This window comes from Metopolophium dirhodum, chromosome 1 (assembly GCF_019925205.1).
Source record: "Metopolophium dirhodum isolate CAU chromosome 1, ASM1992520v1, whole genome shotgun sequence".
Lineage (NCBI taxonomy): Eukaryota > Metazoa > Arthropoda > Insecta > Hemiptera > Aphididae > Metopolophium > Metopolophium dirhodum.
Genome location: NC_083560.1, coordinates 94,318,319 through 94,345,914, shown reverse-complemented (window position 1 = coordinate 94,345,914; position 27,596 = coordinate 94,318,319). Strand labels below are relative to the sequence as shown.

The window sequence follows — 27,596 nt, the reverse complement described above, 5'->3', positions numbered from 1 at the left end:
TTTGTAGAATAACAAGACAGGGACTGAGAAAACTAAATGAAAAAGTGGCGATTGTTTTATTAACTTAATATAGGTACTTTTATTATACCCATCTACTCTTTCGCCACTATCCACTATACCATATTTCCACCACATTTCAAACCCGATGCAACACGAACGGCTCTCATTCATTGTTAGTTGGTTCCCAAACGACTCCTGTCGAAAAAGGTTTCACAAAAACTTAAATTCCCAAACGCCTCCGATATTCGACAACAAAAATTCTTGATAATTTACTTTGCATATTATACAATTTAAAAAAATACCATCCCATTTTCAATTTATGGTTTATAATAGGTACATATGATTTTTTATACTACGTCAATATTTATAATTTATATTGCATATATACAATTTAAAAATACACCAACACATTTTTAATCACACCTATTATTATGAGACATTCATAATTGTGTATGAAATGGGAATGAATTTGTGTTGACAAAAATGTGAGCCCTTTGGAATTGGCGTATTTGTACAACACCACCACGAGATCCGTTAAGAAATGTACCTTTTTGTAAAACGGGAACCAAAGGCTGTTAAACTACTAAGTTAAAAAAATTGATTTATAAAAACAGTAAATGTATACATAGTAACAAAAATAATAATATACTGAATCGTTTACAAACACATAGGCGCAAAATTATATTGATTCCATTTACGTTTTTGAATTATTCCAAGTATCATATTTTATTAAAACTACAGTGTTCCTAAATAAGTGCACGGCGGCATGGCGATCGCAAATACACTTGTGTATTGAAGTATAGGTATAGGTATTATTATTTATTCCAAAAACGAATTTGTCTGATATAACTATATGAAAAAATTGTATTAATAGTACAGTAGGCCTTAATACCTGTATAATATGTTAAAAAAATAAATTTTATTACAAAATTATTCTACTTACACAATTTGTGTACCATGTTATTATCTAATATTAACCCTAAAATGAGTATTGAAAATTATTGGATTTTATTTATTGTGTGATTTTATGATATTTTTTCAAATTTTACAGTTTTTTTTATGTATATTTTATTACTAGGTGACACGGCATTGCGATACTATTGCTGGGTTTTTGTGATTATGCGGGCAGTACCTATATTATCAGGTAGGCAATCTACCAGTCCCTTGTGGTGAGTACATAAGTGTAAAATTTTACTCTTAACTATCAGAAAATACAACAAATTAGTCCACCGAAACAGTGGTTTGAAATCGGTACATTCTGTACCTATTAAATTAGACAGGCTTTTCGCATAAATAATAATAATTATTATTATTAAAACTAAATAAAACCAATAGCAACCATTTATAAGTTTATATTGTAGTTGTATAGTTATGTTAATAGGTAGGTACAATGTGTTCGTTACGGACTTACAGTATAGGCACCTATATAGCTCAAGTTCACGTAGTGAAATATTAGGTAGATACTACAAAATAAAATCATAATTTTTATTTGAAAACCACAGTAGATATTTCAGTTATTTATTATATAATATATTGATCGATGTCAATTATCTAGTGATAGATACATCATACCTCATGATAAGGTTCACAAGTTGTAATATTGTATTGCTATTCCGGGGATTGGTAAGTTCCCATATACGAAATATAGCAGCTATAAAGCGGTTACATGATAATAATATGCTGTAAGTTCCCACACAAAAAATACATCGATGTGTAAGTTCAACATGAAAAAAATTTGATAATTTTAAACTCACCACCTATACGTTTAAGTTGTCATTCCTAAGTCTGAATAAAGTGGGAAGGATATTTGTATTCGTTATAATTTCTTTTCGTGTGGGAACTTATACTCATGGGTGATTTTTACTTGCTATACATCGTGTGGAGACTTACATTTGCCGGCTATACAAAGATGCACATAGCCCATAAATTATCATCATGGTGTCGGCGAATCGGCCATTTTTAAAAAACTATTATAAACTTGTTTGAAAAACCTGATTTCATCTAACAGGGTATAAACCATTTAAAACCCTAATATTATATTATACTGTATAAAATAAAATAGGTAGTTTATTGTAAAGAACACGATGGACAGATCGCTATAATTCTGAACCTCGTCATCAAAGACCATAATACTATTGGGGAAGCAGAAAATAATTCGGGTATGTAATAAAAATAACCACAGGGGGCAGGTAGGTATACAATATACCTACGGTAGGTATAGGCAGAAGATACATATATAGCAATAGTCTGACGCCAGAATGTGGCTGGGGTTGTTGCAGCTGCAGGCAAGGGGATTAATTTTAAAAGAAATTCCGACAGGTGTGACGGCTGTTATACAGTGGTTGGGTAAAACTATTACGGGATATTTTTATATTTTATCGTACTTGCTACGTTATTTAATGACCCCGTTGCAGTGATCTTTGTATTATTTATTTATTATACGGATGGTTTCAGTTAACCAATTGGATGTAGTTGGTACTTTTAAAAATTCCCCGTACTATTATTTTTATAATCCGGACGAAATACGTAAAAATGGCAACTTATTTTATAGGCACAATATTTTCTTAGCTCTAAATAATTTTTCATCAGGTAGCCATTACCGCCGTCACAACCACCAGCACCTACGCCGTGGCCACCAAAACTGAAGAAAAGTAGTAACCCTGCAGGTACGCATACTGTGTAGCGCGTATAACCAGCGGCCAGCGTTTACTTTCATGGGAATAACAAAAAAAAAACGAAGAAACAAAACGAAAATGTCTATAATAAACCTATATAATATCAATAGCTCTATAGTATAATATATTATAATATGCAGTTTAAAAAGACTAAAGAGTCAAAGTATTTGGATAATTGTATCGTGTATTCGTGTGTGAAAATGCATATAATTAAATGTTAGTAACATTTTTAAGTGACTATAGTGGTTAGTTATTATACATCATTAATATATATATATACACTGACATGTGCATGTACCTATGTGGAGGGTGCTCAGCCATTTTTAACACATGGTCACACGCACTAACGATCACTTATTACACACACATTTACATAACTCGTTCGTACCTCCAAGCTCCTTATATTTAATATTTATTTTCTTACAAACGGTTCTTAAAATCTCAATTTGCTTGTATACAGTTGTACGTTATAGATAGGTACTGTTATCTGTAGTAATTCTCTCATCACGGTATCGGTACGTCAACATTTTATCGCCCTGCCGACCACCGTAATAAACCTACCAACATGGTTTATATAATACCTATATATTTTATTTTTAATTAATTATTAAAAATGATAAAAATGAATAAAAATATTCAAAAGAATAGGACGCAATTATAAAGAGTGTGCAAGCGAATAATTGATACTTACTTAGTTGGTATGCGGATCAAATTCAGTTTACGCGGGCAATAATCGTAATAATAATAATAATAATAATAATAATAGCCCTACGCATAGACTATCATTATTATTACTTTTTGAATGATTAACCCGCGGAAACTTAGGCCATTGGGTGGTTTTTCAACCGTGGGAGAGGGTATTGTAGGTTTAGTGAACACGTGTGTTTTTGGATTTTTGGCAGAATTTAAAATTGAGCACCCGTAGGTTTCTGCCATAGACCTATAAACTAATGGACAGCTGCACATTCCACTCCACCCTGCCATCAATGCACGAGAATTATATAAGAGAAAGAAAGAAGAAAGAACGAAGAGAGAAATAAAAAAACAAAATAAAATCAAGTAGGAACCATAGACCTATAAACTAACACTGTATTTCCCCCCACGTTCTCTTTTCTCTTTTACTCTATATCGTACCTCTCTCTCTAAGCGCTGTCCATTAGTTTAAAGGTCTATGGTTTCTGCCATGCCCGGTCGGGGGAACATGGCGTCCTCTCGCTGTAGACAGTTGCCTGCCCAGGGAGAGGAGCCGTCCGTGGTCGGAACTGACGCCGTAGTCCGCTCGGCCACTCCCCCTTATTATTATTATTTTTATTAAATTAAAATAATAATATTATAATATAATAATTATATGTTTATTTATACTTAATACATTTATTTATATGTCTATGGTCCAACGGCATAACACGAGCATATTGATGTTGTGAATCAATTTTGAAATTTTTTATGTTGGTCACGCCTATGAGAAAAACGCGTTTTTATAAACCTGGTTCGAAGTCGTTCAGCGTTCTTATCAAGCTGCAATTGCCGTGACGCCGCGGTTCTCCAGTCGCAGACTTTGTAATTTGTAGTTAGTAGTTTGAACTGTTGCAGTTGTTGTTATTTCTCACGAATTATTGTTGTTCCAGCTTAATGAAGATACATTAAACGGATGTTGGGCTTACAGTTATTACTTTCGTTTTGAGTTCTGGTTTTAATTGTCAAATATTGTTTCAGTATTAATAATTTGGTATTGAATCATTTTGAACCAGTAAGTATGTACCTATTTGTAATTTTTGATAAGTTTTGTATTCGTTTATTTAAAATGTAGTCTTAATATTTGATTGTGTGATTGATACATTAAATTAAATTTGGAAACTGTTATCGCATAAAATACATATTTCTTACGGTGTTAGACGTTAGTACAATGGCCAAAATTAATGATATATATATAATATACTATACTCTATTCAGGTTAAGAGTATACTGGTAATGCAGACTGTGTCGCCTAACCTGTAGACCCACTAGGCAACTACTAGACACTTTGACATTGGATGTCAATTGTCGGCAATCATCGTCGATCAATATTTATCACACGTTGGTGTGAGTCTAAATGTGGGGATACGCAGACACGACCAGTTTTGGCGGTATACTCTTATCCTAAATAGAATATATAACCAATGGTACTGTGGATCTAGTATTTATATTGTACATGATAGTACACTTCATTTCTATTAAATGTGATAACATTATAGCTGTATCGACAAGAAATTCAAACGGCATCATCATCTGTGTAACAATAGTGAGGGTGAGAAAATAAAAGGCTACTAAAAAATATTGGCCCAAGGCATAATATTGGATTGGAAGCCATCTCGTAGGTTACACATACAATTAAAATAGATTTGGTTCCTTGTAAATTTACCCTATGGTATCAACTATCAGAATTTATTTTGAAAAAAAATATATTATTCTATTTCTTGAAAACAATATACAATAAACAATAACCTATATTTGATAATAATAATTTATTTATTTAGTAAATCAAATGCAATATAAAAGTACCTACCTTAAATAAATAACAAAAATACAACAATATGCCTATGTGCTACCTCACCTAGTGGTCTTGGAAACCATTTTAAATATCATACCATCAATTTAGTTATAAATTAATTATAAGTTTTATAGCTTAAACAAACACATAATTATAGATATAAATTCATCTAATAAAATAACTGGTTATAAATTATAATACTAAATTTTTTGACAAATATAATGTAACATGTTACTTTACTACCTAATTTCTTTTTCACCTTTTTATTTGTATGGTAACACCTAAGTATTACATAATTTTTAGACCAATTAATATAAACAAGAAAAAATCTTTGGAATAGTATTTAATTCATATAAAAAATGGTGTGTTAACATCTATTTCTAAGGATATTTTTTAATTTTTTTACATTACTATTATGACAATATTTTTTACTATTAGTTAGTAGTATGGTATGTTGAACAAATTTTTGATAAAAACATCGCCTAATATATTATATTATTAAAATTCCTTTAATATTATTTCAAAGGTACCTATAGAGATGTAAACATGAACATTTGCAATTGAACATGTTTTTTTCATTACAATTTTCTGAAAATTTGATATTTAATGTATTTTTTTAACATTATTAATTTTTTTTAAGTTGTATGGTTGGTATGTTAGTTATATAATAATATTTATTTTTTAATAAAGAATTAAACTACTGTGAATATGAACTAAAATTAAAATATATAGGTATTTACATGTTGTATAAAACATATTTTTACTATAAACATTTCTGACTTTCTTATGTTAATACTAAGTACAAAGTAATTTTTAATAACTCATAAGTATTCATAAATAGTAGTTAATGTAAAATTATGGAAATAACTCAAACAATAAATAACAATATCTTATTTTTGTTAAAATATCCAATTTTGACAAAAATTTAAACTTAAACGTTTATACAAAATTGATGTAGTCACACATAAAACTTTTTATAAATTCCATCAAAAAAATACTTATGTTGAATCTTGTATATACATTTTCATGATTTCAATGAATTTTTTAAAAAAATGTGACTATTTTAAATGTTTTTAAACATATCCAGAACTACTCTCGAGGAATCTTGTATTACATTTTTAAGTTATTTCACTTACAAACAAAATTATTATCATACATAAATTAAAAATAAACTAATATGTTGACAATTTAAAATGTTAAAAAATAGCACAAAAAGAACCAAACTATTTTGAAAACTACATCATGTTAAGAAATTGATGAAATAAATATTTGGTAAAAATTTCAAGTCTGCATTTTTGATTTTTACTTCCCACCCTCACAAGTAAATTTAATTTACATCTAAAAAAGATAATTTAAAAAAAATTTAAAAAAATTGTAAAATGTTCTCTGCTTTGATTTGAATGTAAAATTGATTATGAGAAAAGTACTTATACATTTTAGATTAAAATTTATAAAATCTCATGTGCACCTATTGTATCAATTTAAAAGAATTTAATAAACATAATAATATTTTTATAGAAATATTATTTTAATTGTAATTAAGACACATACAATAATATGAAACTAAGTAGTTTTAATTTAAAAATCAAAATATTAAAAGTTGAACTAATGATTTTGACATCAGATTTATCTAATTTAAATTTGATTTTAAATTATAAATGAAACTTTGTAATACCAAAAGTTTGTGTATTTACTAACAAAGTATGAAAAATACATTCAGTATCATTAAAGTGTTATTATTACTTAAACCATGTGATTTATAAGTTATAATAACTAATAAATAATTTTTGAATCATAATGTATAAGGCTATCTTTTTGTATGCACTCTACCGTTTTTACAAATCTAGTACTCTACAGCAATATTTAAATAATATTATATAATGCGCTCTATTGCAACATTGCGACTGCGGTATGCGCTTTACCGTTTTTGTCGATCTAGTACTCTACAGCAATATTTAAATAATATATAATACTCGATATAAACTTGGTTTTAATGATAAATTAAATAGTATTCAAAATTTAGTGTATTTAGTTTATTATTAAAAATTATTATATTATTATCAGTGGCACTGTCGTCAATTCCACTTATTTATCATTTACAAATGTAGGCTTTTAAATTTTTTCTTTTAATATATAATTTAGAAAACAAATATTAAAATAGTTTTACCATGTCCATTGTCTCTTAAAAAGGTTGTTAAATTTGTCTCTTTTATTGATTCCTTACAGCGCCACGTTTCAATAAGATTCCTGTAATAGCTGTTTGTTTAAAAATATATTCTATTATTGTCTAATATTATACTTTTGAAGCATGTAAGGAGTTGTACAACACATATTATATTTCAAAATCTTTAGCTTCTGAGTTCCCTAACAGTTTTTTATCCGTTGAATATGTGGATTAAATATATATTAAAAGATAGCCATTTATTGAATTATATTTTTGAATGTTTTTAATTTTATTTATATTAAAGAATTTAGCTTTAACAACTTTAATTTTACTGTGTATTAGTATTTGTTAAAACTTTATTATAAACAAATATTTTATCTTACTGTAATATGTTATTTTACGTAAAAAAAAAAGAAATACCTACCTACCAATTTAGAAACATTTTTTTAAACTCTTTTAGCTAAATAATTTCATAACATTAAAAATAGTTTAAGACAAGTACATCAAAAGAAAATGGTGTAGAGATCTTCTAAATTAATCCTATAATAACATAAATTCTATGTTAAGTGCTACTAATGGGCTCCTTATTCACAAAACCCCAATAATGTTATTTTTTATTCCCTTTCTCACATATATTAAATTCTTACTATGCTTAGTTGTATAGATTGTATATATCTTGTAAAAAAAAAAACAAGGATAACAAAGTATTGTATTTATATCTATATAACATGTAAAAATAGATGCTAGTCTGTCTGTCTAGAATTAATAGACTTGTTTTAAATACAAGTTGTATCAATAGATTCCTTGAGACTTGGAGGGTATTTATTGCTTATTTTTCCACCCATACAGGTTGCTATAGGGCGACTCAAACATGAATTTAGTTTTAGGCAAAAAGAAACTAAACATTCCAAATATTATAAACAGTTTTTTTACTTAAACACAAATTGTCTAGGTATTATTGATAAACTGCAATACCTATCATAATTCATAATCTTCATGATTCAGGATTATAAGATACTGTACTTACAGGCTACAATAGATTCAAATACCTATATATAATTTGATAGTTTGATTGTAATGACTAATAATAACCAATAAACATTTTTATCTAAATAAAAATAATTCAGGATAAATGAGTTCTAGTGTTACATTTTTTATTTTGTATGTATTAGTTCATTGTTTATAGTTATTAAGTAGAATATAAAGCCTACCTATAATTTTTTTAAAAATTTTAAACTTATTAAAATGAAATTGTTGTTAAAGATACAAATTTGTCTGTAGCATAATTGGTTACAATTTGAAAGTATATTAACTATTAGGTTGTATATTAGTATATTTAAAACAATTAAGTTAAACTTACCTATAATATTTGAATTTTATAAAGTGGAGATGCTAAAATGTATTAATGTTTGTACCTGTTGTATTTTAGGTTTTATAAATTGACTGACAAGTTTCATGTACAATAAAATAAATATGGATTTGGAATGTGTTCTGGCGAGTTCAGTGAATAGAAAAGGTAATAAATATCTTGTTTTAAGTTTAGAAATAGGTAATTAAGTATATATCATAAGGTATGTTTTTTAAAAATACTAAGAGTAAAATTACTATTCATGTTATGATATTATTTAATTGGATGTTGGAATATAATTTATATTGCTTATCACTTGTGTAGTTGCGTCCCAAAATTTAATTAATAGGTAGTTGTGTCTGCATCAAAAAGATCAAAAATAGGTCACGGCCTTCTTGCATATTAAGTTCCAAATACGTAAACCTTTTTTATTACCTAGTTTCATCCTGAAAATCAAGACTAAAAAATCAATTATTTGACTGCACCTCATTAATATCTTCTTGCTCATTAGTCAAGTGCTTTCTTGCAATATATGTTTCTATGCTACAGTTATATAAAGAAATATGGGAAATATTCTGATTATTATACTTAAACTAAATATTTCAAATTACCTAGTCATTACATACAGTTTCATTTTAATTCCTACTAAAATAGGATTAAGTTTATATTTTTAACACATACTAGAAATAATAGCATACCTGACTTACGAACGTGTAGGATGAGTGACATCTACAATTTCAATCTTATCTAAAAACTAATATATTTATGTTGTAGGTACAGTTTTATTTTATTTATTAAGTATTAAACGGGCAAGGCCCTGTTACTATAGACAACAACATTACAATCATTATGATAATGTATAACAAAATAAGAATATAATGATAATAATAATAATAGTATTAATAGTATTAATCATAGACATATAAGTCTATTTAAATTGGTAAAAATAATAAACAATGTACAATAATTATTGAAATAAACATAGTGTGTTTACCTAAGTGTTAAGAATTAAATAATTACAATACAATTTGAATGAGTCTAAATTTGGTGAGCTGAACATATCAATTTTAAATGTATTAACTGTTTGCATTAATCTATTGCAGGGAGTGTTATTTGCATAGTTAGTAACTTGTATGCTTAAATGAAAAGTGTTTGTCGATCGAGTGTTAAAAATGGGAGTATAGAAGATTAAACAGCTTAAAAAATCTGGACAGTCTACATTACCATTCAAAAGCTTATACAGCTTATACTGACCTTACCTTTATACTGACCATATTGGCGCCATTATCATAACATTGAGCTCGACAGTTTCCCACGGGTATTTGATACTCAGCTAATTTTTGTAAGAGTGCTTCTGATAAGTTCAAGCCAGTACTAGAAATTATATTAACAAAATCCATAAAGTACTCTTTAATTTCTGGATTAGTGCCTTCATTTTCAGAATTCATGTCAAAAATTCTAATAACCAAAGACTGTTCATGTCGGCTGATATCTGGTGTGCAGTCCATAATTATGGCATAATACTTGGCCAATTTTATTTTTCGTAATATATTTGTTTTTACTTCTGTTTCCATTAATTCAATTAGCTCGTTTTGTATGTCGTGACCAAGATAATGAATACGAGTTTCTTTATTTTTTATTCGACGTAAGTGTTCCATTATAGTTGGGTCAAACTTACCCATTATTTCAATAATGCCTATAAATTTCCCATTATTTTCCGTATTCACTACATCTGAAGATCCTCTGAAAGCATCGTTATGCTTTGCTAAATATTGTATAGCGGCAATGATGCGGATCATCACATTTTTCCAATGTTGTTTTTCTTTCTCTATAGCCGATTGATGTGCTTTATCTATAGTGGAATTTTCCGAAATTCTCAACTTAAGTTCCATCCATATCTGTACAGATTTTAAATCTAGGCTAGAACGTTCGTGAGATTTTAAATTTTCAGATAAACACTTCCAATTGTTGGTACCTATAGTTGACAATAAAGATTGCTGTGGTCCAGAAGAAGAAAAAAGTTTACAACAAAAACAAAATACCCGATCACACGATTTTGAGTAAACTAACCAATGTCTTTCTATAATTTCACAATTTATCAATTTTCTTGTGTAATAAAATGTTGAGAATTTTCTTTTTGTGCCGTCAATAACCGAGTATGGAAAATCAAAATCCTTCACTTGGTATGGACCAAATTTAACAACTTCAGCTCTTATATGTTGCGTCATATTATTATCAGTCCAAGTTGCTGGGTCTATTATACTAAGTTTTTCACCTTTACACAAACTATTTGTATCCAAAATATTACTTTGTTTGTCTTCTAAGGAAAAATTAATATTACTTTCTATAGCAGAATAAGAGAATGTTTGTACTTCAGAAATCTCTAAGTATTCTTGATCTTTACCTGATTCAGTTATTTGTAATGTAGGGGATTGTATTTGAATATTTTCCATTGTAATTGATGTAGAGTTAGTGATGTTATCTTTAAGGTTTTAGGGTAACGTTTCATCTATGTATTTAAGAAAGCTTCCTTTAATTTTTTTTAAATTCTCCTCTGTAGCCTGTTTTTTTAATCGTTTTTTATGCCCTGATGGATGTGAACGATACTTGTCTCTATCACGGCCACTCATTTTAACAATTTCTATATTTAAATAATAAAAAACAATTTGTTAATATAATAAGTTGACTCACTTCTCTAGGTCAGGTCTGTTTAACTTCGAGCGCTCGCTTTTTTTAAATCAAATACTTATAAAATAAATTAATATAATATTAAGGCGGCTCTAAGTAGGCAATTTCTAATCTTGTCACTGCTGACCGTAATTTTTGTGTTAGTGATAAATGATAAATGATTAATATTAATAGTCATTAGTGTGAAAAACTCCTTTCGCTCTATCATTCTATTATAATAGATTTCATATCGCTCGGATGCGGGCAGACGGGACGACGATAGGCTATATCACACGTTAGCACATCGCGCATGTACAATTCATCGAAAACACGCTCGAAAATATTATTGTACATACGCTACAATGAATAATGGCAATTAGAAAAAATAATATACTTCTATAGTAGAACAATATTTTATTTTGAATTTATCATGAAAATAACAGTTCAAAAGACGCGAGCGATCGAAAGTTGATTTGATAGTGTATAAGTAGGTACATCAATAAATAAAAATAATTTCAAATTTGCTTAACTGAAAGTTGAATTATTGAAAATTCCAAATTCCAATTTTGAATAAAAAGTGGTTTTTTTAAGTACACTACGTCATTTTGTGCACTACGTCTACGAAATCACAAATGTGTACTTCGAAAAATAAAAATGTGCACCTATATTTATATAATAATCAAGCTGTAATACTTTTCCTAATAATTTCTAAATCTATTGGTAAGATTAATAACAGCTTAAAAGTTAAAGTTTATTTAGCTATACTAAATAAAACAATAAAAACTATTTTTTTTAAAAAACGGTAAAAAAAAAAGTTGAAATAAAATATTTACAGATGTATAATGACTGTAATAATATTAAATATCTACATCTATAATCTATTATAAATTATAATGTAATATAATGCTACTTAGTACTTCCGTATTATAGCTTTTTAAAAGCCATGTCCACGCCTGTTGACAGTTCAATGCATCAAAAGAAAATGAAATAGTTATCGGGTATTTTTGATTCACTCGTGTGTTCATCGATTAAGGCAAACATTGGGTAAGACCCATGATTATTAAACAATTCGAGATTATTCCTTATCGAGATTAATCTATACTATTATTATACGTCTTGTAATTTTTATTTAGTTGTAAATAATTTAGAAATTCATGAAATGACAGGACATAAATATAATCATAATTAATAATAAAACTAATATATTCCTCGCTCGGCTCAGAATATAAAAATTAAAAACACAAGGCCCCATAAAGCGCGGGGCCTCAAAAAGAGCGAGGCCCTAGGCGGGTGCCCAGTTCCCCCCCCCCCCTTCCGCCGGCGCTGTACGTTTAGGACATTTTCCATGTTTAACTCCTTATAAATGGTCGGTATTGTGTCCCCTTCACGATATTGAATGATAAAAACCACATAAGTCGACAAAAGTTCTTTTTTTGGTTAATATGTATGGTTCTTGAAAAAATGATTTGTAGCAAACGTGCGGTATCCTCCGTTTTTTGTTTTGTGTTTAAGATTAGTGTAATAATTAGATTTCTGTCATACCTTAACTTACAGTTGACTACTAAGCTTATGAGCATATTACAATTTTATTGTTGTGTATTTATTATACATTATTTTATTATATTTTAAGATATTTAATTGATTATTTATTATTTTGTTCAGATGAAATGTCCGGGTCTACAAGTAAAATAATATGTACAAATGGTTCAACCACTGAAAAAAATTCAGAATTAAATGTTTCTAATAAGCCAATAGATGTTAAACAAAGTGACACGGATCAAAATACGGACATTTCTGATAGTGAATCTACTGTAACCATTGGCGAAATTAGCGCTGATGAATATTATGATGAAATAATATATGGTAAACAACCTGTTATACATGAAGAATTGTATAGTACTGATCAAAATGAACAAAGTGGATCATCTAATTATATCAATGTTGTTAACAATGATAACAGTGATAGCGATCGACAAAATCTTGGAGCAGAAGATTTGATCGTTCTTGATATAAGTTTGGCATTACCAACTATCACAAAAGCACTTAGACGTGTTCGTGTTCAAACTCTTGAACAACCTAGACATCGTAGGAGTCATGGCCGCACGCTTGAAAACACAGTTTGTCACAGACAAGCATGCAATAATGTAGTTATGCCTGTTACACCTCGGAGTAAATAATTTGAAATTTATTTGATTATAGTTTTGTGTAAATTAATAGTTATATATATTTTTTCTAGATAAACTGAGAGCAGCAGCTATTAAAGCAGCGGCTAAAATTGCTAAATCTGGTACGAAAAGGAAACACCCAAATAACAAGAGGGTTGGTACTACAGTATATTATTCTTGTGGCGTAAGTTTATTTATAATTGTTTATGTATATCGAGAAGTTATCAATTATCAGTCATCATACAGGGGATGGAGCTCGTAATAAGTATGAATGTTTCTTGAACTGTTATGAATTACGATGCGATACGTATCTTACTGTCTTGTGTGGGTCGTTTACGTTATTATGGCACTGCAATATTTCATCTAACAAAAAAGTTATTGTAGTATAAATATTTTTATAGATGACAATTTATTAGAATTCTTGTATTACATTTTTAAATTTTAAATATAAAAAGAAAATTTTTTACGAATTTCTAACTATAAAATAATTTTCAAATTGTTGTGATATTGATTATTTTTTTGATAATGATAAACACTTATTAAAGCTAATACATCGTTGCCAATTATATTGGCACGGCGGCGGTGCAATAACGGTAAACCAGGGGTTTTCCGTATTGGCTGTTCTTACTGAATCATAAATAATGGCGTAAATATCCATCTATATTAGTATATTCCATAGTTTCCATTTGACATTAATCTATTATTATTATCTCTGTCAACCGAGATTGTTTATTATATAAATTTATCAGTCGCCGGATCGTGAGTGCTGGTGGTTACTTAAAATATAATAGCGGTAGCCATAGGTATAACAAATTATTTAAATGTACGAAAATATACATCTTACCATGACAAAAGAGATCCATTTTGTCATGCATCTTACTTTTTATATAGTCGCAGGTCACAGTAGAAAATGGAAATTAAAATAATAATAATAGCAATTAGCAACCGACAACGTTGTTAATTTTAAAAATAAATTACCCAATATAGTAATATATAAATATTTTGCTGTATGGACGACGCTGCCAGTCGTCAAAACCCGTATATAACATCGCAGCTACAATAAACGTACCCGCACGCACACGATTTCGCGAGTCGCTTATAAGTTATTATTAGAGCGCTGATTTTATGCACTAAAAATTATTGAAATATGTCATATAATATGCAATAAAAATAATGAAAATATGCAAAAAATATGCAGTATAATAGATAAAAATATGAAAAAATATGCAAGAATTTTTTTTTATTCAAAATTTACAAATTAAACAACTTATAATAAATAATTACTTAAATACTTAATAAAAAAAATGTAGAGAATTTTCTGAACAACTTAATGGTTTTTTTAAATTGTATTTATTATTAAAATGAATAGGTAATCATATGCATTTCGAGTTTTTCTTCTGTGAAGCTGTGGCGTTTATCGGTTAACATATTATTAAAGACTGAGAACGAACGTATCAACGTTCTACGTCAACTGAAGTTGTTGGGGCATATTTGTGGGAACTTAGTATTATCGGGTCTTGATAAAGATCTTATTCGAGCTGAATGTTTTCACCTAATAGGTAGTACTGTATTCATTTTTCATAGAATGTCCAGACCTTTATTTTTATCGGAAAGCTCGTTTATTTTTGTTGTAAGTGTTGCACCATTCGATCCAGGAATAGAATGATTTTTTGTTTCGTTTTGTCAATTATTGAAAAGCTTTTATGTAAAGTCATATTTTGAGTTTCCAGTTTTTTATGACTATAAAATTTATTTTTAATTTTTCTACTTGACAAAATATTATTTTATAAATTGTTTTAAATTTTTACTTCAATATGCAATAAATTTTGAATTTTTCTAAAATATGCAAAAATATCCAAACATTTAGCATTTAAATATGCAGAAATGTGCAAAAAAAATTTCACCATTAGTTTCAAATTATGATGATTCGTGGAGACAACTAACAAAAATCCAAAAATATTAAAAGGAAAAAAATATGCAATTGCATAGAAATCCGTGCTCTAGTTATTATATACGAATTTTGAATATTGCTTTTACGACGATGCCGGTCGTCCAAACACTGCTCGTGGTAACTGAGAGAAATAACCAGAGAAACAAATAAAATGTTCGCACACGACAATTAATGTAATAGACAAATGTAGAGTAGGTAGTAACTAGTGGGTAATTTATAACTATTTTACTATTTAAAACTTTGCTATATTTTTAAAAATGTAAAATTAAGAATATTATACAATTCATTTTCTTCATTTAATTAATTTTAGTAGGGGGTGTGATCGTCCCGTCGTCCAAACCACGAGCCGCCAGTGACATTTATGATAAACAACTTGGTGATGTGCGTCACTTCGCCAAACACACCGCAACTAGTTTGGGTTACACCTACTAAAAAGCGCCGTCGCCGCAGTTCCAATCTATCTTTAAACGACTGTACCTAGCTATTGAGTTAGTCACTGAAATGTTTTAGCTTATGTTCACTATAGATATTATCAGGGGTATGACCCTGTGTGATTTGCCTGAATCAGGTGATTGTGGCCTTGAACGCGGTCTCCAGGGGCCGTGACATACGTGAAATAAAAAATGGTAAACAAGCCAACCTCGCGGAGTAAACATTTTCGTAACACGTGTAAACTTATGTCTAATTTTAGTATTGCCGTTGCCAGATAAATAGAGACAAGGCGGCGGCGGCGCGATAACGGAAAACCAGTGGTTCTCCGTATTTGAATATTATTACCGAAAATACATCAATAAACCAAAAGTTGTCACAAAAATTATTTTACGACATTAATTTAAAATCAAATATTCTGATAATAATCTTTTATTTAAGAATAAAAAGTACAAATTGTAAAATAATATAAATAAACTAATAATAATAATAATAATAATAAATAAAATTTTTTGCACTGAGCCGGGTTCGAACTGGTGACTGCGCGCGTCGTAGCCAACTGTGTGACCTTTGTACCACACTGTCAGCGACTAGTTTGGGCTACACTTACTGAAAAGTTACTGATTTCATGGATGCCGAATCTTCCTTAGTTAATCGGTTTCTTTGAGTCTTTGATTGCACATGATTTAATACAGAAGAGACGATTCTCACAAGAAAAGTCGAAGAGAAAATTGTTAAAAATCGCTAATTTTTTGACAGAATAAAATATATCTGGAATATTCTATTCCATACTTCTAATACTGATTTGTCAAAATTCTGTTTGTCCGTTATGCAACATTCGACGACATTCCAATTTTTTGATACGTTTCCGCATATTCACAAATTTCGTTTAAATTTTGCCGATGTGTTTCCTATAAATCTAATATATGGACACATGTAAGTCTTTCCGGTATTATTGAAAATTTCCCCTGTGCCAACCTTGGCACGCGTGCCATTTATTTGCCTGTCATCCCTGTCTTACATCATGTGGGTGCTCGGAATCATTTTCATGTGTTTCATGAGGTTCAGACTTCAGATCATAGTTAAACAAGATTCCGAACAGCTAATAGGAGGTAGCTTCTATATTGTTCTATGATATAGAATGGATAGGCCACTTGTGCTTATCATACGGGAACGAACAAGAAAATATTTTGAGTTTATAGAGGTCTTATCACAAATAGATTTATTTATACCTATATATATATATATATTATATATTATGATAAACCCTCTGCTAGAATTAGGGACAATGATTTCCCCATTCCGACACACTTTTATCTATGTTGTCAAAAAATCCAAAAATTAATATCAGTGTTTGGAAGGAATGAGTTCCAAAAGGAACGGATTCCTGGAACGAATTCCTTTTCATAAAAGAAAACGAGAAAATGAACTAGTTCTTTTTTTCAAGGAAAAATAACAAAATTGTTCGTTTCTTTCTAGTTCCAATAATTTACACAGTTAGTTATGTAAATAATTAAATATTTTGTTTAATGTGTATAATGTATATTGCTAATTAGTGATCGTTATCGAGTATCGACGTTAAGGGGATTCGATACTGAATGTAAAACAGACCTAATACTCGAGAGATGGCGTTGTTTTCCGTATCGTCGCCTTCGCGGCAGTCGGTAAACACGCCCATTATCTCCGCGACTGTGTCGGCCGCGTCGTGGTTTCAGGAGTGAGGAGAGGCACATTATTATTCCACGGACAGTCATGTTGAACGTTTCGCGTCAATGCATTTGACCATCGCGATATGATAGAAGTTGGTAAATAGATTAGTAGTCACGTACAAATTATAATGTACTACTAAAATAGGTATAAAGGACTAAGGCCTCTTTCACACAGTCCGTTTCCGTTGCCGTTAAAAAAACGGACTGTGTGAAAGAGGCCTAAGAGGCTAATCCATAATATTCGGTTTCTTCTCTTATATGAAAATCATATTATATTATTATAAATATAATAATTATATAGTTTGTACCTAATATTACTTTTTCACATAACATGCGTAGTTATAATACGATCAGCTGTATTGATTACATAATAGTAAATACCTAAGTACTTCATATTTATAAAGATTTTAAATAATATTATTATTTTACAATTTATACAAAAAGTAATACATTAAAAATTAAAATTAATTTTTTCTATAGTAAAAAGAGCTATAAGAGTTGAAAATTTTCATTAATAAGATTTTTTCTAACTATAAATAAACACGAAAAAAATCGAAAATCCCTTTTAAAGTTATATACAAAAATCCTAAATTTTATAGGTACCTTATGTGTTGATATCAATGACATAAATCGATGTATAAAAGAATTGACTTAATTTACACAAAACTAAATTTGCGATTATTCACTTAGGAAAATCAAATGTAAAAAATATTCTTATTCAATTACCTACATAAGTTATATTATATTGATTTATGAAAAATTATATTATAATATCAATTCCTATACTAATACTAATTAGTAATTCAACTAAATTGAATTTATTGTATTATCTATAATCTTTAGATGTTTTAAAAATGCACTAAAAAGATAAACTAATTTATTGCTTTTATTTAGTAATAATTACAAAAAAATATTTTTACACACATAACACATACAATTGTTACTTGATTTTTTTGTTTGCTTTTGCTTCCAATATGTAAGACGGATTTCGAATGGGCATGCTTCTTGGATGTCTAGGGTCAACTAATTCGGGTAAAAGACAATTGAAAAAAAACTTTTCTATTTAGGGAACATTTTAGTTTTCCAAAAATTATCATCACGTTCGATTGTTTCATATTTAATACCCATTTTCGTCCAATATGCAATTATACCAAATTTTCTGCCAGTTACGTGTAATTGACCTTGAAGTTGGTAGTAGTATTTGTGGTTGGTATTTATTTCAAATATGTCTTTACTTTTATTTATTTTCCAAAATGTGATTTTTCTTTGCCGAATTCCGTCCTCGGGTGTTAAATTAGCAGCTGAAAAAGGACATTTCAACTCAACCAATGTATCACTTCCTATTAGACCGTCAGGAGTTGCCCCTAAAAAGTAATTTTCTTTATCGATAAATAAACCACTTTCATAAATTTTAACATCCAACAATTTTTCTAGTGCTAATCTTGCCGTCTGCTCGTGTTCTCGGCCATATTCCATACATTTTGTGTCAACGTCAGATGAATACAACATACTTTTCAAAACTCCTTCACATCCAGTATCTATACGTAAACAAATTATACGACCAAAATTTGACGCCGTTATAATATTTCTTCTGTATTCAAACCATTTTCTAGATGCACTTTGTTCTATAGTTTCTTTCTGTATTTGATCTCGATTATCAGCCATTTCCTGTATTGATTTTAATATTCTTTCTTTTTCTTCATTATATTGTTCGTCATTCATATCAGGTTTTTGAGATTTGTCACCATATTCTGAATCAAGATCAACATTTTGAAACTTTATTTTTTTTCTATAAGAATTTGATCTTAATTCATTTTGACGAATACGTTCCTTCAGTCGACGCGTTTCAAGAATTGATGATGGGTTTTTCGTACCTGGACTTCGTTTAAGTAAAGTTTTGTGTAAATTATAGGAAGGACGTTTTGTATTTTTCATGAGCGTGGCGGCGGAACAACGGCCTTGATAAGATCTTGACATTGCAAAATTAATTCTTTTACCGCCGATTAATTTTGCAATAATCCCATTCAACGATTCGACAACATTACTATCAACGTTTTGAAGTAAGCTCCGACTATGCCTAGCCAAATAACGAACATGATGCATAATAGTCGAGTACAATAGGGGGTCTGTAGCTTTTATTTTTTCAGCGAAATTTATATCATCGACCGTATCACAAAAATAATCTGCACATTTACTATGTTCACCTAGGACATGGTTTAAAGAATTTAAAATATCGTTTTGAAGATCTTTCTCTGTGTGTTTATTTTTTTTTCTATATTGAATTGCTGAAACTATACCTTTTCTTAAACGTAAAATATTTTTTTGCAATATTCTTCTATGCTCAAGTTTTCCTGCATCTTTTTTGGTACACAAGTCCCTTAATTTTTTACAAAAGTTCCTCAATAGGTGGTTCCTACACTCTACTTTTTCTACTGTTAAATTCTTATAAGGACGGGCGTCTAAAATTTTCTTGTACACACTGCTATTTCCATCTGCGATTAATTTGTGATACCTTATTCCATAAGTTGATTCACTCTGTTTAAACCCTTCTACAACGATTGATGCTTCCATTGCCGACGACCCATCTGAATTTTTCCAATTTTTAAAACAAACGTGTTCTTTTGGCCCATCTTCACTCTTTGTTCTGGCACAAATTGCACAAAACTTATTTCTGACACCCATAAACAATACTTTTCTAGTACGATATCCGACTAATGCAGCCTGGAAATGTATTAAATGCGAATCTTAAATAATTTATATATAAAATGTTAAGGCTTCCTTATTACTATTCCCTGTAAGGGTAATTATTAAAATCTAATCATACAATACATTTAATAACTATTATTTATTGTTTTTATATATATTTGATAGCACGCTACCCATACACTTGTTGTCTCCGTCACACGCACGACATAGCACATTATCGTTCACTAGTTTCAATAGTGTGCTGTTAGTTTTGATACTAGAGTAAACTGACCTAGTTAAAAATGCTCATATCTCGCTTGAAAATGTACCTAAATATCGTATAAAAGCCAATGCTTAAGCACAGATAATGTTATTATCTAAAAAATTGATTGTATGTCGAATCACTCTAATATCAAAACTAACAACACACTATTGAAACTATTGAATGAAAATTTGCTATGTCGTACGTATTGTAAGACGGAGCTAACAAATGCATGGGTAGCATCCTCTAATACTATTACTTAATTATATTAATATAAAAATTTAAAGTTTAATTATACATATATTTGAATATAAATATAGCATTATGATTTATGAATAATATTATGCATTATTAGAAGTTTATTCACAATTAAATTGATATTTTAGTTTTTACAAATAGTTTATATTATACTGCATGTACCTATTAATTTAAAATTTTACCCATATACCAAATTTAAAATGGTAATTAGGTACCTAAGTATAATATAGAATTTAGTAATTAAATCTCGTGATAGGTTTTCAATAGGTGATAGTTGCATAGCTGAGGAAAGACTCGTTGAAGAAATGCCTATATGATTAGGCGACGAAGTACTTGGAACTTGGAAATTGTTTTCTAATTCTGAACTTGAGTTTTCTATAGTATTTACTGTGGTATTGAGAGGTACCGCTAATTCAATGTCATCTGTAGTTAATGAATAAATAACTTTCCCACGAACGTTTACTTCATTCTTATTCAATAAACTATATCAAATAAAAAAATAAAGCTTTGATTTTATAATATATTATAATTAAAGCTGACATTTTAATGCCCTAAAAAATATCAAAAAATGAACTATAAAAGAAAAAACAAAAATAACTTTAAAATATTTATTTAACTGAGCTTAAAAATTAAAAAAAATATTTTACAAGTGTTTGAATAGTATTTTACGCGTAAAGTTTTATTGTTTTAGACTAAAACTAACACTTTTAGTAATAACATTAGTATTTTAATATATAGTTATATAAAAAATTTTACATCTCATAGAGTTGGACTACTTTTAAATTATTTTCATAAATTATTTAAATCAATAATTCGATAATATAAAACGAATTACGAGAAGGCAGGTATGTAGGTAGGTACTTTATAATTTGTTATATTTATATAAAAATCTTAAAATAAAATTTCAAATTCATATTTTATATCCAAAAACTCCAAAAATTATAAAATGTTATTAAAAATTAAAAAAATAACATCAAAATTTTAAATTTTTTCATTCAATATTACATAAAATGAATTCGTGAAAATACGAGCATGTAGGTATGTATGAATTTACTGTATGTAAGCATTGGAAAACAGTGCAAAGTGTATTAAAATCCCAGCCCAAATTATAATTTATAAGTATAATACCGACGCCCCAGTTCAAAACTGCTACTGTGATATATAAGTAATTAGTAAGTCAGCTACTATATCATACCTAATTAGGTGTTTTCGTAGGATTGTAATTTCAGAGAATATTATTTTAGGTAAATTATATGAATAAAGATTGAAATAATTTTTAAATAAATAATTCTTACAAATAAGCTCGTATATGAATCTCGAATTCATAGATATTATAATTCATAATTATTTCTAGGTAGATATAGGTTGAACATGACTCAAATTGATTTTTTTTGAACATTAAAATGATAGTTTTAAACATAAAATAAGTACTTACGCTGCTCCAGTTTCAACTGTTTGAAGTTCATTCATACGATCAACAAAAGCATTATCCTAAGTGGAAATGCACAATGTATATAATTCAAATTTTTTTCTGATAGATGATAAAAGAATTTTAGATTCTGAGCGGAGTGTTGAATTTATTGTAGATTTTACAATGAAGGTTGTTTTATTTTTATTTCTACAATTATTCCAATATCCGATTTTTCACGTTCCCAAACTATAGGTGCAGTCCCAATTAGTTTGGATAATCAGTAAGTTAGTACTATAGTAGGTTCTAGTGTTCTACTGTGCTTTAAAGTTTTAACATTATACTATTTCACCAATATTTAGATTAATATAAAGCTATTATTACTGAAAAATCTAGACTGACAGACTGTCTCCGCTCACAATCGATATTTATCATATATAGGCATAGTCGCAATTAGGTCGGGGCTAGAGGGGCTTAGCCTCCCAAAGATTTGTCTAGCCGCCTCGAATATTTATGGAACCTTCACATAAAAGGTACAGATACAAATTAAAAATAAGTCATTTATTTTAAAAATAGCACCCTTAAAAATTAAACCCTAATTGCACCTATGCATATAAGTAGAATGATTTATCATTGAATTCAAATTAAACACAATAATTTATTAATGTGTATTATACCTTTCTTAATGCATTCAAAGCTGCAATATTTCCTTTGTGTTTTTTACGTTTCGACAGGAGAGTGTAAGATTTTTTACCTTTGCGCCAATTCGTAATCTTGTCCATTATATACAGTTTGTAAGAAGTATAGATTTAAATTGTTAAAAAAATATCAACACACAGACGACAGACGACAAACGCCAGACTCGTTGTGTGATTACTGATTACTACAAATTAATATAATAATAAGTAGCAGATAGTCGATAACACATGTAAATAATAAACACAACAATTATATTCGTACCTAATCAATTTCTATATTTATAGTGTATAAATATCAAATATTATCGTCATCCGTGTTTGGGTGCGGTCGTTTATCGTGATGCGTTTATAAATAATAGCTTTGCCGCTTTGGTATTAGGTGGGAGTAAATAATAGTTCTAATATTGTCCGCAACGTCAATAGGCGTTGGCAGACGAGGTCTTTTAGATATTGACGGTAACGTTAATGTCTAAAATGCTTATAAGCTAGACAAAATTGCACGGCTTTGAACGGACGGATTTTAATTCTGAAAAAAGATAATATTTACTTGATTTGTCTACAAGTGATCGATCGAGGGATTTGTTTCTAGTATCAAAATTATTATTATTAGAAATGTTTAAAAAAGAAAGATTTCAATGTTAAATATCCCGACCTTTAATGACTTTAAAAAAAAATGCCTCGATCGATCACTAGTAGAATAACCGACGATTTCAGAGCAGTTTTCAGAAATAAAATCCCACCACCCGAAGTCCCATGCTTTTGTCTCGCTTTTTGGTCTCCATTACTATAATTTTGCATCGGTATCCAATCCCCTTAAGACAATCGACATACATTGGCCAACAATTTAATTTTGAAGAAAATCTAAAAATAGAATTATAAAATATGTACCTACTTGCATATGAAAAAAAAACATAAGTAATTAAATAAGAATTTTTATTTTATTTGGAATTAAAAAAAGAACTCGTTCATTTTCCAAAGGAATGACAAAGGAACGAATTCTTTTTTTTTAAGGAGAAGGAACGGAACGAATTACTTTTTATATGGAACTTGCCAAACACTGATTAATATCTATCCTGCCATCAAAAACTTAAGGAGTAACCCCAAAAACGTAGTCTTTTGGGAAACAATAAAACACTAAATTATTCCAGTGTGAAAATACCTATTTTTAAATATTAATCAACGATTATGAATATGACGACACTATATAGGTGTACTCAGTGTTAGTGTACCTCAGTTCACGGACAAATCGTTATCAGTGTATCTGTAATATTAATGTAAATAATTATGTTATGCTAATAATATATTGTAGTTGATTCTATAAACGATAAAAAAAACAACTCGATTGAATGGAACACTAAGTTAGTGAATAACAATTGTAATGTACATTTTACTGTATACATCATTAGTGAATATATAAAAATTAACTAACACATTTTTTATCAAAATTATTCATAATCAACAAATTATAAATCTAAATAATATGTTTCAGCATCGTGAAAAAATTACCGGAACTCCATTGAAACATATTGGTATAAAAGCGCCGATGAATATGAAAGAATCTCGTTTATTGGATCAACGCTTAATGGAAACTAATTTATATGTGAGTATTTACAAAATGTCTTAAATACATAAATTTATATTTGTTAAACTTATGATTATAGCTTGTAAAATTACCAGCTGAACTTACTGTTGATCAAATTTTAAATGATTTCAGAAGTAAGACAAATTCGTAAGTAAACTGAACTGTTATTACTTATTTTAAATGTAGAATTCTTTTTATGTCTGTGTTTATTTTACATGTATATTGACACAATTATAAGACTTAACTACTTTAAGTTATGATTAAAAATTTAATTTATAACTCTAGGTAAGTACAGTATTTCTATAATAATACAGTATTTAAAATATTTTGTATTATTACTAACATGGGTATTTTGATAAAAAAAATTTACTTATACAAATATTTTTTAAACGTATAAAAATTAAAAATATTTTATTTAACATTTTTTTTTTCTAGGTCTGCAACTTCTGATCTTAGTTTGGAACTTGTATTCACTGCTTTTAACCATGCAGTACCTGCATGGTGTTTATATTTCATTGAAAAACTTCAGTATGATGAAGTAACTATATTTTTATACTTAAACTAGCATTTACTTTTTAATTATAAGATTTTCTAGTTAAGTTTTACATAACGAAATTAAATTATATGTGTCCAATTGAGTGAATATTTTCTAAATGATATTGATTTTTACTGTGTAAAAAAACTTAGTACGTGTATACTGTAAGTTTTAGTTGAAAAAAAAATATAAACACCATGATAATTTATTGTTTATAATATTATGTTAATTGTTGAGATACAATAATTCTATGTTATAATCTTAATAAAAGAAAACAAATATTTTAATCAGTACAATGATTATTAATTAATAAATTCAGTTACTTAGTTGTTTAAAATATCAAAATAAAATTGTAAAAACATGATAGTATGGTAAAAATAATAAGTTGTTAAGCTCAAAGATAGTATAAATTATAATTTTGTTGCTAGAGATGATATTAATCTGGGATAAAAATCATGAACCGGTATTTTATTATTTATTAATTGTAAGTATTTGTGTTTGCTGTTTACTATTTTAGATTGAATGAGAATTACCCCAATAGTTTCAACTTCTACTATTCATAGATTATAATTTGAAGAGATAATTATTTATTATCTATATATTTTTTTTATTTCAACTGTAATTTACTATAGTAGAAGGTACTATTATATAAATAATGTTGATTAAATATTAGTTTGGTACACAGTTTGATCTGTTTTCCTTAAAATCATTTATAGTATATGATTTAGTTTCATGCTAAAGCTCTAAAGTGTGCAAAAGAAATATGCCTGGTACATTTACAGGGAAATAATTCAAAGTTTACAATTTAGATTAATATATTTTTACTAGTATATTTAATTTAGATTATAATTATTGTGTTATTTGAGGGACTTATTGTTTACATTTTGAATAATCACATATTATCAAAGAATTCCATAAAAAGCAAATGTTTTTGTTGGAAAATGTTTTAAACAATTTTCCTCACAAATAAAATATAAAATTGTTGATAGATAATTTATTAGTTATTTTTTATTGTTTATTTATGGGTAGTACCTTAGTGATCATAAGTGTATGTGACTGTAGTATACTAGTCGTAAAGAGCATGAATGTACATGTGAATATGACTCAACACAAATATCAATTGCTATTTTTTGTTCTATAAATATCAATATTGTGATAACTATATTAAGTATTAACTGACTTAGTAACCTGATAAAATGTCTGAAAACGTATTTGAGTTCTTCATGAAGCTTATTTCAAATTTACTTATCTACATTATTATAATAATTGTTTTGTTCAATATTATTACAGTTTTAAAAGTCTAATTTTAAAGGATTGAAATGTTAAAATTTAAAAAAAGATAATTGTAGTTTTAAATGTAACTTAAGGGGATCGATGATGTTGTATATTTAATGAATTTAGTTTTGATATTATTTAATGTTCATGCATGTGACTGTGTATGACGTAGGTATGTAGTAAATTATTATTGGTGTGTGTGTGCCTCTCACTACACTGGGTAATACACCCTCTTACATACTAAGTACAAGTAAGTAGTAACCACCCCAGTGTCATGTGCATGAATGAACGTTTTATTTGACTTTCAGTAAATATTATAGATTATAATCTATAGTATTTGCTTAAAGCCTGTACTTTTAGTCAATCTAACCGAACGACTTGATAATGAGATAATACTTCTGAAAACTGATCTGAATTTGTTATAATGTCTACTTGAGATCGATCATCAATCAGTCCACATTTTGAGATTTCTGATTTTAATTCCGAATTATCCACATATGAAATTTCTTAAATTTAAAAATATTTTAATCAAGTTTATAATAGTTGAAGAACAAAATTGAGAAAAGTGGACATAATAATGAATTTATATCAGTTTTCAAAAACCCTATCGCATTATTATATTATTTGGTATGATTGACAAAAGATTGGTATGTTTTGGTTAAAATAACTGATCGCCACCGACCTGTACCTGCAAACGTGTCATTTGTATGGAGTTTTGTACAGTAGGCAATTCTTTCGTTCCTTGCGGTTACTCCTCATCTTAATGTGTGTATGTTTCCTGCCAATCATCTGCATTATGCATCTTACGCACACTCATGCATATGCCATTAAGTCATTGTACAAAAATATTCAAAACCAATTTATTTATGTACGTGAAATTGGTATGAAAAAAATTTAACTATTAACAAGTATTTGATTTAAAAAATCAAAAATGTAAATATGTTTGAATCCATATAAAAAAATCACTTTGCATCAGTCGGAAAACATTTAAAATTGTTATATTAAAAATATTAAAAATATTGAATATAATATGCTCCGACCAATCCAAAGTAAACTTCTTTAACAAATCAACAATCTTTACATTTTTAAACCAAACTATTAAAAGTACCTTAGTGAAAAATTTAAATGTTTAAAAAAATTTAATCGAATAACTAATAGTTGGTACAATTTGAATAAGTTGTTGTCGATTTTGAGTTTAATTTAAATACCGCCAGGAATTTAATTCATTTAATAATAATTTTTCAAATCTTGGAATGTA

General features: G+C 28.3%; 1 protein-coding gene across 2 annotated transcripts in view; it reads left to right on the top strand.

Moving 5' to 3' along the window:
• Window positions 1-4,230: 4,230 nt before the first annotated feature.
• The window catches only part of LOC132936760 (uncharacterized), a 34,482-nt gene continuing 11,116 nt past the window's right edge, over window positions 4,231-27,596 (top strand). The window contains exons 1-7 of one of the 2 annotated variants that reach the window (XM_061003528.1): window positions 4,231-4,422; window positions 8,796-8,882; window positions 13,044-13,550; window positions 13,618-13,730; window positions 24,436-24,546; window positions 24,608-24,675; window positions 24,964-25,066. In XM_061003528.1, coding sequence (XP_060859511.1) covers window positions 8,822-8,882; window positions 13,044-13,550; window positions 13,618-13,730; window positions 24,436-24,546; window positions 24,608-24,675; window positions 24,964-25,066 — 963 coding nt within the window. In that variant the 5' untranslated portion in view covers window positions 4,231-4,422; window positions 8,796-8,821. Of the gene's footprint in view, window positions 4,427-8,795; window positions 8,883-13,043; window positions 13,551-13,617; window positions 13,731-24,435; window positions 24,547-24,607; window positions 24,676-24,963; window positions 25,067-27,596 lie in introns of both variants that reach the window. The other variant, XM_061003529.1, reaches the window with a different exon arrangement.